At 37.7% G+C, this 11,670-nt stretch overlaps 1 protein-coding gene across 8 annotated transcripts in view; it reads right to left on the bottom strand.

Annotated features, from left to right (window-relative positions):
* Positions 1-11,670, bottom strand: part of ZNF143 (zinc finger protein 143) — a 67,185-nt gene that overhangs the window by 37,808 nt on the left and 17,707 nt on the right. For 4 of the 8 annotated variants that reach the window (XM_086340112.1, XM_086340105.1, XM_086340110.1 and 1 more), the window contains 6 exons: positions 10,684-10,798; positions 10,272-10,364; positions 9,350-9,433; positions 8,743-8,826; positions 7,302-7,498; positions 6,438-6,512 (listed from right to left, as the gene is read on the bottom strand). In XM_086340112.1, the coding sequence (XP_086196238.1) occupies positions 6,438-6,512; positions 7,302-7,498; positions 8,743-8,826; positions 9,350-9,433; positions 10,272-10,364; positions 10,684-10,798 (648 nt within the window). Of the gene's footprint in view, positions 1-6,437; positions 6,513-7,301; positions 7,499-8,742; positions 8,827-9,349; positions 9,434-10,271; positions 10,365-10,683; positions 10,803-11,670 lie in introns of all 8 variants that reach the window. The other 4 variants (XM_086340107.1, XM_086340108.1, XM_086340109.1 and 1 more) reach the window with 2 other exon arrangements.

Genomic DNA, 11,670 nt, shown 5'->3' on the forward strand with positions numbered 1-11,670 from the left:
TGAGAATTATTAGTAAGCACTATTTGCAACAGAACTATTTCCACTAGTAGCTCTAATTATCCAAAACAGACCCAGCATAAAGGCATTCTTGCAAAATACAGTAGGATGAGTACCCATAGCAACACCAACTAGCAAAAGGAACCTCTTAAAAGAAAACCACTGAAATAGCAATGCAATATAACATACAATGGACTTCCTAGGTGGCTCGGTGGTAAAGAATCTGCCTGCCAAGCAGGAAACTCGGGTTCAATCCCGGGGTCAGGAAGATCTCCTGGAGAATGGCAACCCACTCCAGTATTTTTGCCTGGAGAATTCCATAGACAGAGAAGACTGGTTGGCTATATTCCATGGGGTTGCAAAGAGTTAGACATGACTCAGAGACTCAACAACACCTGGAAAAATCTCCAAATAGCCAAGGGACACACAGTCAAAAAACCTTTTTTATCTCCATGTATAGAATGTTTGAATGGAATGGGAAGCCTCTCCTTTTTTTACTGGAAATGTTTCCTTATAAAACCCTTTATCTCTCAATCCCAATCAACATTTATCTTTTCAGTTCTCAAACTATTTTATTCTTTTTGGAACTTGCTTTATGTCTACCACTCTCTTTTATCCTATTTCCATACTAATTTCCCTTTCCACCCACCTCTGACTCCACCATGGCAGAAGTTCTGAAATAATAAATGTTTGACAAATGACTGGTTAAGTACCTACTTCAACAACAGTAAATGATATGGCCCCTGCCTTGGTAGAGCTCTCAGTCTAGCTAGTTAAACTGTCCTATAAATGAAGGACAATAATAGAATATAATAATTGCTATCACGGCAGTCCACGTAAAGTTCTAGAGGGACAAAATTTAAAAGTTGGGAGAACTATAGGTTAGGGAAAGCTGTCTACAGAAAAAATCTGGAGGTTGAAAAAGAGGGGTGGGCAGAGCAGTCCAGGCAGTAGGAATAGTTTCACCAAAAGTATGAAAGTGTGTCTGGAAGAAATGGAAACTTAATATAAGAATATTATATCTATATAATAGAATTAATACCATAAAAAAGAAAGGGAAGTTTAGGCCCACATTTGGGAAGAGTTTTAGGTGTCATTCTGAAGTGCAAACCTAGATAATCAAAGTAAAAGATACTAAAAAGTTTAAAGCAAGGGATTGACCAAGATCAGTTCTGCGTTTCAAAGGAGAAAACTGGCAATGGTGCACAACGCAGTGAAAGACAAAAGAGGCGAGGAGACCAACGCAGTTTGTATAATCGGAACCATGGAGTGACGAAAACCAACCCAGGACAACTGACTAATGATTCTGCGGATATTTCAAGGACAAAAATGGACAGAATTCAAAATTCAAAAGCTAAATTAATAAACTAGGCTTAGGTATTTAAGTGGTCCTTGTAAAAAGAAAAACCACCTGATGTGTTATCACAAGGGAAATGAGTCAAGGGCCATTTAGAAGCTATTATCAGTGAATACTAATTAGCTTCTAAAACCATTTACAGAAAATGACTTCATTACTATTTTATGCTTAATGTATGTTCTGAGAATTAAGAGATAACCTCAGCTCTATCATAAATTCACTATGTGACCTTGTGCAAGTTATGTAGGGCCTATTTGCTTATCTGTGTAAAGAACATATTATGGCTGATTCATGTTGATGTATGGAAGAAACCAATATAACACTGTAAAGTAATAAATAAGTTTTTAAAAGGAACATATTATGTGAAACCAGTGGTATTTTTCCTTTCTTAAACATTTTTTTAAGGAGTCAAACTCCTTGGTCAGATGAAATCTCACACAGCATTCATTTACACAGTGTAAATCAGATAAACGCATTCTGGCTGGGGCCAGCAGAGTTTATGTAGTTGGAGAGTGATAGACATAGGACAGAGGATAACTGGTACCTTTTGCTGCCTCGTTCAGTAAAATCCAATTTACAATAATGCCCTGATGCACACGGCAGATACAGTTTTTATTTTTTGCTGTATATAAACTTGCATATTATGATGTAAATATATTCCTTGGGAGAACAAAATGAAAGCAACCGGAAATATTTTTTAAAGTATGTTCTCTTTCAAGAAAGGAATACTAGAAGTATGGCAACAGAGGGACCTTTAGGGAACCGTGGGACATGTCAGCATTGACAGGAAGACTTTAAAAAAACAAAAAAAATCTTCACTGGTTTTATACAATGAATACTACAAGGTAGTGGTCCTTCAGTTTTTAAAAAAATTTATTGAAGGACAGTTGATTTACAATGCTGCATTAATTTCTGCTGTACAGCAAAAGGATTCAGTTATACCTTTGGGTTAGCCAAAAAGCTTGTTCAGTTTTTTCCAAACACTGTAACTAAAAACCTGAACGAACTTTCTGGCCAACCCTATATCTATATATATTTTTTTTTCGATTATGATTTATCACAGGATAATGAACATAGTTCCCCATGCTAAAGCAGGACCTTGTTTATCCAGGTCCTTCACTTTTTATTTTTATGTCTCTTTATTTTTAGATATCTAAATATAAACATGAAACCATGATTACTTAAAAAAAAAGTATACAATAGCTATCTGTAGAGTAAGATATGGTCTTTTGGGTTTTTTTTTTCTTTATATGTCTCTGATTTAAAAAAAAAAACCCACTAAAAATAATATATATATTTTTAAATCCTGGGTTCCATCCCAGACCTACCAATAGAATCTCTGGAAGTTAGTCTTGGGTTATTTTGCAAAAGTCCCACAGCTCAAACTCATGCTGGCCTGTGATTAATAACCAGTGATCTAATACATTCCTTTAGGAATGAAAAAAAGAGCCTAAGAAAAGCAAGGTTCACTTGCTCAAGATCACATAGCTAGACAAAAGTACTGAACATACATTTTTTTTTTGGCTGCCCTGCACAGCATATGGGATCTTAGTTTCCCAACCAGGAATCACTTCTGTGCCCTTGCCCTGAAAGTGCGGAGTCTTAACCACTGGACCACCAGGGAACTCCCCAGAAACTATATATGAAATGTGATCCACATTCAAACTGTCTATACTAAATGAGTTTTGCGATAATTATCCAACCCATGTTCTGGGAGAGTCTGCCACCCTAGCCATAGACCTTAATAATCACGGAAGATGGCATACCTAAGACTGACCAATGAGGTATAACTTACATGGCCTGGCTTAAAAAGTCAAGCTGAGTCCACAAATTCTCCAGGGAAATCTTGACTTGCTTGTGGGCAGTAAACCTGAGAAAGCATGGCTATGGTGAAACCAAATGCACACTCAATGAAGATGCAGAGGAAGCCTGTCTGCAGAGAAAAGAAGGGAGCAGAGATACCATGGAAGAGGGCAGAAGAAGGAAAAAGGAGGACTGACATCAGCCTCCAGTCCTGATTCCTTTGCAACTCTGATTCCTGTGAAGTATAGCTGTTCAGCAGTTCCAATTCTTAGTTTCTTATAAGATACATTCTTCTGACAACATATCTCTTTTTTTCAAGAGCTAGATTGATGGGCCTTTTGTGTTAACTAGTTATTAGAGCTTTGATTGATTAAAACCGCCAAGTCAGGGAATTTCCTGGCAGTCTAGTGGTTAGGACTTGGCTCTCTCACTGCAGGGGCCCTGGGTTCAATCCCTGGTAGGGAACTAAGATTCCACAAATTCCATGGTGTAGCTTAAAACAAACAAAAAGTTGTCAAGCCAAAGGACTTTGATCTCCAATATAAATAAAACTGGTTTTTAATGAAGTCAAAACTGATGGAAACCATGAACAAGGGCCTTGGGTTCTTATAGAACATGTAAAGGCATCAACAATGTTGTATAATGCTTACACATATACAAATTATGTTCTTATGTATTACCTAAAATACTAATCAAATGAAACTCGGAGAAGGCAATGGCACCCCACTCCAGTACTCTTGCCTGGAAAATCCCATGGACGGAGGAGCCTGGTAGGCTGCAGTCCATGGGGTCACTAGGAGTCGGTCATGACTGAGCAACTTCACTTTCATTTTTCACTTTCATGCATTGGAGAAAGAAATGGCAACCCACTCCAGTGTTCTTGCCTGGAGAATCCCAGGGACGGGGGAGCCTGGTGGGCTGCCGTCTATGGGGTCACACAGAGTCGGACACGACTGAGGTGACTTAGCAGCAGCAACCCTATGAGATGAGTAAAACAAAGGCTATTATTCTCATTTAGCTAATAAGAAATCTCAGATACAAAAAAATTAAGTCATTTGCTCACAGTCACACAGCTACTACACAGCTGGATGGAAGCTTGACTCAGACTTTTTTTTTTTTTTACAAATCACATGCTACTTTAATACCATACTGTTTTCTGCTTAACTAAGGGTGGTGCATCATGAGGGTAATCACAACAGTTACAGCCTCCTCAAAACACATACATCCCATCATCCTTACAGTTCTTACAACTGAACACGTGGACATCTTTAAATAGATGAGTGTTTTCACATGGAGTTCTACTGACACTGTGAATAGAACAATTCTTTATTGAGGTGGGCTGTCCTATGCCTTGCAGGACATCTACCCAGCAGATGCCCAATACCTGTAACAACCAAAACTGTCTTCAGACACTGCCAAACGTCCCCCAGGGGCAAAACCACCTTCCCTTGAGGGTACATGCTTTTAATACTCTAGGTCTTTGCTGTCCTATGAAATCTGATTTCAAGTAAGAGGTCAGCTCAGCAGCACAACAAGTATGCTTATGCTATAGGTGAAAGAAAAAGCTCTACACTATAAACATCACAATTTAAAAAAAAACTAAAGCTTTAAAACAAGACTATAAAAAAAAATTTATTGTGTTAGGTACAGACCTCTTTAAAGTTCAGCCAGGCACAGAGTTACAACCTCTTAAGCAACTCTGGCAGAGTGGCTATAGGACATTTTGACCTTTTAATACCATGTACTTGGCCCTCAACCTCAACTATGGGACACAATTATTTTAGAGGATGGAAGATTCAGAAACTTCTTGTCCAGCTCTTAACAGACATATGAGTCACAACTACAAACCAAATATATAATTTAAAATGTTCTAGTAACTACATTTAAAAGTGAAAATAGGTGAAATTAATTTTAGTAATTATTGTATCTAATATATCCAAAATACTATCATTTCAACATGTTGTCAATAGGAGACATTATTAAGAGATATTTTACATTCTTTTTTCATTAGAAGTCTTTGAAATCTGGCATTATTTTAGACTCATAGCACATGCCAGTTGTGACTAGCTACATTTCCCATGGTCAGTAGCAACAACATGCTCAAGTTAAAAAGTGTGGCCCTCACAACTACTGAGCCTGTGACGTGACTACTGAAGCCCACATGCTGCAACTCCCGAAGCCCAATCACCTCGAGCCCGTGTTCCGCAACAGAAGAAGCCACCACAATGAGAAGCCTGTGCACCGCGACAGAGTAGGCCCCGCTCACTGCAACTTGTGAAAGCCCAAGTGCAGCAATGAAGACCCAGAGCAACCAAAAATAAATAAGTAAATTTTTAACAAGTGTGGTCCTGAAGCAATAACTTTAGGAATTAAATACGATAAAAACTCTTGGAAGAATGAAAAAAAAAATCTGCTATGAAGAAACAGTCAACAGAACATTAGAACTAATCGCTAAGAACAAAAAGGAGCAGCATTAAAGCAAGAATACACTACAATGATTATATAAACTCCAAGAACGCCCACTCACACAAACACCTACCCTCAAACAAATACATTTATGTGTTCACATAAATTCAAAACCTAATCTTGAATTTTGACTTGTTCAGTTCAGTAGGGCTTCCAAAATGCTTCTGTGACTACTCTGTACTTAACTACAGTACTTGTGGAGGCACTGACTGCTGCTCTAGGCTATTAGCTTGTTAAGGGACAGCCAATGACTGGACCCAAGGTGAGCATCTGAATCAAGGGCAGCTGACCCGTGGCCATCTGCAGCCCAGGAAGGTATATGGTAGAAGAGGTAGAAACAGCTTTGACCAGAAGGAACAATGATAATTAGCTAGGCTGGACCCTCTCTCTAGAAGTTGAAAAGGGAAGTACTGAAGGAATCAATTATAAGCAAAAGAAACAAAAAGACATAACAACCAAAGTAGCAAAGTTTAATCACAGTAAGGGTGAAAGCCCAGAAAAAGGATTCACAGACTGCCATGGGTGGGGCAGACAGAAGACCACCTGGTCTCCAAAACTGCCTTGGACTCCAGAACACAGGCTTCATCTGGATTTCTGTGATATTTCTACTTCTTTAGTGCCACTTTCAACCAGATCATGAATTCTGAGACCTGAGGTAGCTGGAGAAAGCTGCTGCTGAAGGCACACTGTTTTTCTTCACTGGTAAAAATTTCCCTAAAGAGATAGTAAGTTCCCAATTCTTGCTTTCATCCCTAGAAGGGTCCAGACATGCTGAGAGAAAGAGATTCAAATATAAAAAAGTAGCCTTACACACCTGCATTTTTTTCTCTTGCTCATTTTCTCCAATTATTCCTGAACCTGTTACACCTTCACTTCCATCAATGGACACCTATAAGAATAAAATAAAGTTAAAAAAATTTTTACATATTGATAACTGTTTAGGCTGGGAGATAAGTACATGGGGATTCTTATTTATTTTTGCGTATGTTTGAAAATTTTCATGATAAAAATTAGGGGGGGCTTTTAAACTATATAAATGATATAATTTCAATGCAGGGAGAAATCACAGCCCTTCTGATGTAAAACTTAAGATGTTTCTTCACCTTTTCCAATCTCTAATGTCTACTTCATAATTCATAAGCAATTCCATCTATATACCTCATTGTTTCTTTTATGGCACTCATCCTTGGATTTTTTTGTGTATGAATTACCTGCTACCCACTTCCCTTCTATAAGCTCTTACTTCATTCCTTTATTTTTATTCAAATATTTCTTTCTACCCTTCATTTCTTTTAGGATAAATGCTGACCTTCTCTTTGATGCTGTCTCATTTTGACTTTGAGATTTCTAGTTTCTTATTTTTTTTCTTTTAAAGAAAGATAAAGAAGCTGAAGCTCCAGTACTTTGACCAACTGATATGAAGAGTCGACTGACTGGAAAAGATCCCGATGCTGGGAAAAATTGAGGGCAGGAGGAGAAGGGGGCAACAGAGGATGAAATGGTTGGATGGCATCACTGACTCAATGGACGTGAATTTGAGCAAACTCCAGATGGTGAAGGACAGCGAAGCCTGATGTGCTGCAGTCCATGGGGTTGCAGAGTTGGACATGACTTAGTGACTGAACAACAACAAAAGAAGCTCTACCTGGGATGTTCTTGACATCGTAAAATGCTATACCTTTGCTGCGTACTGTTCCAAAGCACTGATGGTGTCGGGGTCAATGGCGGCATCCCCAGTGTGCAGACCTGCCACTGTCCCATCAGCTTGAATTGCCAAGATGGTGTCAGACTGTGGGACTTGCACTGCATGGTGGATGTAAGCTGTGGTGCCATCTTCCAACTGAACTGCCTGTAATGCACTCTGGTCATAACTATCTGAGGGAGTGGAAGAGAATGGCATTAAATTAAAAGTAGTGTGATAAACAATTACATGTTTAAAGGAAGCAGGGAATGAAGTTTTATTGAGCAGCTACTATGAGCAGGGCCCATGTGCTTTATGTGTGTATTTCACTCAATCTTCACAATTATTCTCTAAGGTGGGTATACTTATCACCCTATTGTACAAATGGCAAACTGAGGCTTGAGGAAGTAAAGATACTTTCTTAAGACCCAGGAAATAAAAAAATAACAATTAACAGTTAAAAGCATTATGCAGAGAAACTAGGATCTGAACTTGTCAGTATGACTCCATGTTTTTTTCCCTCTAAATAACCATTCCAAGATGCACACAGCATTGTTAAATAATAAATCTAACCAATTACCTGTGATCAACTTCCACTGCTAAAGAAAAAAAAAGTCAGAATTTACTTTTCCTCAACTTTAATAAATTTACTTACAAATTAAAATATTCTAAATTTTTAAAAGTTTCTTTCGTTGATTTCACAACTAAACAGTTTTTAAAACATTTACAATCATTCTATAATAAAATATTTTATAAAATAATGACAATAACTAATATTTATTGAGCATTTACTTGGTGACAAATATTGTTCCAAGTGCTTTAGATGTTTGTATATTTTGTCCTTACAACTACCCTATGATGGGGGTATATATTATAATTTTCATTTCAGATGATGAAACTGAAGTACAAGAAGGGTAAATAATTTGCTCAAGGGCACACAGCTAAAAGACAGCAGATCCAGACTGGAACCCAGATAGTCTGGCTGCAGAGCTGTGCTCATTGCTCCTATGCATTTCACCTCAATCCTCTGGTCTCCCCTACAGAAAGTTAATACTCATGAACATTTTGCCATATTTACTTTAGATAATTTTAAAATTTTTATTTAGTTTTAAGGACCAACCCAAGGGGCAAAGGACCTTGCTAAAGACAGTACATTTAAAAGGAAAAAAAATCCACAATTTAGCTTTCAAGTGTTTTAATTTCATATTTTAAAAGCAGCCTCTATTTGAAGTCTTTCTAGGAATCAGGGTTTTTGCTAATCCAAACTGCTACTGGACCATTATGAGAGTTATATTAGATTGTGCCAAAATCTGCCATCTTATATTTGAGAGAAGAATTCTTCTTTTACATAACACCATTTCAGCAACTAAATAAAGGTCTTATTTTTCCCACACCCCACTTCTCCCTTGTTTTATTCAAATGTTCAGAGCTAATTTACCTTTGGAGGTATGGTGAATAAATGCTGTCGTTCCATCTTCTAACTGCACTGCTTGCCCATCCTCTAAACGCAAACTGTCCCCTGCTCAAAAACAATGCTTACATTTAGATCCCACGTTATCCAAGTATATGCTGATAGTTCAGCAGCAACAGGGTCAATAAACCATTAAATACATCATACAAACCTACGCTTGCTTTAAGGATACTTGAATATAAATAATTTCAGCAAAGCTGCTCTGAATAAGTGTTTAAAGGTAAAAAGATATTTACAATACCTGAGAAATATATACCAGGGGAAAAGGAGAATTGAAAGAAGGGATAAAAAAGAAAAAATAAGAAGACATGTAGGATTTAGCTCAACTAATAGAAATATTCACTTAAAACTGTTGCCCATTTATCTCCAGAGTACAGTCTAGTAACTTCTTTTCTATTATGTCTGAGAGAAAGTCTCAAGTTAAAATAGTCTTTAGATCCTCTCTTTGACATCTACCCATCTCTCCTTTCAGAAGGAAGACTAGAGATCAGGACCAAGTTAAAGTAGTAAGAGGCAGCTGGAGGCAGAAAATACTGAAGTATGAGAATCAGGAAGGAGAGTATCAAATACTTACTAGTTTTAGGTATGGGTACATGTTGAACATAGGCAGCAGAACCATCCTCCAACTGAATGACCTGACCATCTATGAGTTTTCCATCTAGAAACAAAAGATTAAAGCCAATAAATTAGCACAAGCAAAAAATTTCAACTTCATACAATTTCAAAATGATATCAACTATAAAAACATACACTACTTAAGATCATGTTCATCTTGCTTCTTCCCTCAATGTTCTGAGGCAATTCAATAACACATCCAGTGATCCTACAGAAAGCAGAAAAGCCTCCCTCAGCCATCCTTCCTTCCCTCCAACTTTCAATTAGTTCAAGAGGAAGAGTGGCTCATCATAGCAAGCGACATGAGTCAAACCTCCATATACCTTTCAGAGCCACTTAGGAATAGGGACCCTGACCACAGCAAAGCTGAAACTGGGAAGACAGAGAGATATATCAGTGCATGCAAGGCTAGTTGTCATTCTTATCTTTGGGGGCTACAAGTCCCTTGACTATGCATACATATATGCTCAGCAGGTTTCCATAAAAACAAGAAATTTGAGAACTAGGCTATTTCTTGGCACAAAGTAAACACTGATTTAGAAACAATGTTATAAAAGCAAAACCAAATGTCTATTTTTATGCATATTTTGTAAAAACATTAAATAGTAATTTAAAGTGATAAAGGTCTTACTGATAATAGGTCAATGACACTAACCCTCTCCCTTTCCTCACTGCTTCTGATAGAGTATGTTCCAAATATCTCAAAAGGTTTCCTCAAATTATCAAAACAAAATTTAAGTTAAATTGAAATGACTTAAAATTACCACATGCAATATAAGTGTCTTTAGGAGGGGTTAGGAAAAAGTATAACTGCTAGGTATTCCAACTCTGAGGTTATGAATTGCTGGTAATAACCAAGAGGCTGTATATGAAGCACATACCTTTAGAATTGTGCTGTATATAAGCAGTAGAACCATCTGCAAGTGTGACTGCTTGTAGGCTTACACCTTCCATGTTTTCTAAATTGTCACCATCTATTACAAAACGAAAGTTATTTTCTTTAAATAACTATCATATGTGCATGCTGTTTAAGTTTTTAAGTAAAAATTAATCAAAAGGCAGATTGCTTAACTTAGACTCAAGTGGACTTTCTTAAAGCATTTACAAAAAAATATTTCTAACCCTACTGTACCCACCATCCACACCAAGGTAAAAATGCTCATAAAAAGGCTTAGCTTTGTGTTGCCTTTAGCTAAGGGAGGAGGAACAAAGTAATCACAGTTGTGAGTTTCCATTTTCCCTTAAGATAAATATTTCCAAACCCACATGACCCCTTCAAATAAAACTGCTCACCTGCCACAGTTACTGCCTCTGTCAGACACAGGGTAACATGTTGAGCCTCCATTCCTCCTCCAGGAAACTCTGTCATTCCCTGAGAATCTCGATTTATCTGGGCTAACAACATTTTCTACCTTGAAGAAAAATGCAGGTATTAAGAACAAAAAACAATGTATTTACGAAATAAAATCTACAGAGAATATTTATGAACTATAAAAAACTGCTAAGGAAGTTAAAGAGTGTTTTGAAATAAGCTGAAATTTCACTTAATATGCAGGGTAAGAGTATTAGCCGAAAGTCCAGAGCATGCTTTTAATAATTCATCAGAAAATTACTGAACACACTGACAAGTCTTGCCCATCAGTTCTGTACCATGTCTAAAATTCCTGTAAAACCCAACATTCTTTGGGTTTAACATGTTGAATATTCCCCCTTAGAATCCATGAATGTACTGAGGCCATTCTGTTGACAATCTTCAGAAATCTATCCTGAATCTGGCCACTTCTCACAAGCTTCACCATTACCTCCCTGATCCAAGCCACTACCATCTCTTACCCTGAGATGTTACTGCAACAGCATAGTAATTGGTCTCCCTGCTTCTACTGTGACCTCCTTCACAGTCTCCTATCAACACGGCAATCAGACTGCCCTTTTTGAAGGGAAAAGTTAGATCTTGTCTCTCTTCTCAAAACTCTCTGATGATTTCTCATCAAAGTAAAGCCAAAAGTCCTTATGCTCGCCTGTGAGGCCAATGGTCTTGCCCCTATTTTCTACTGCTCTACATCTCACTCATTCCATTTCAGCCACGCTGGTGCCCTTGCTTTCCCTCTAACATAGTGGATGCTCTGCTGCCTCAGGACCTTTACATTTGATGTTCCTTCTGCTTGAAACAGTCTTCCTGGTATCTTCATTATTACTCTCGTCTTCTTCCAGTCTTTGTTCAACGGCACCTCAACGAGAGCTTCCTTATTTACCTCACTGCAAACTGTATCACCAACCCTC

This window comes from Bos grunniens, chromosome 15, assembly GCF_055505025.1.
Source record: "Bos grunniens cultivar Pamir isolate PY7600 chromosome 15, Bosgru_T2T1.0, whole genome shotgun sequence".
Taxonomy (NCBI): domain Eukaryota; kingdom Metazoa; phylum Chordata; class Mammalia; order Artiodactyla; family Bovidae; genus Bos; species Bos grunniens.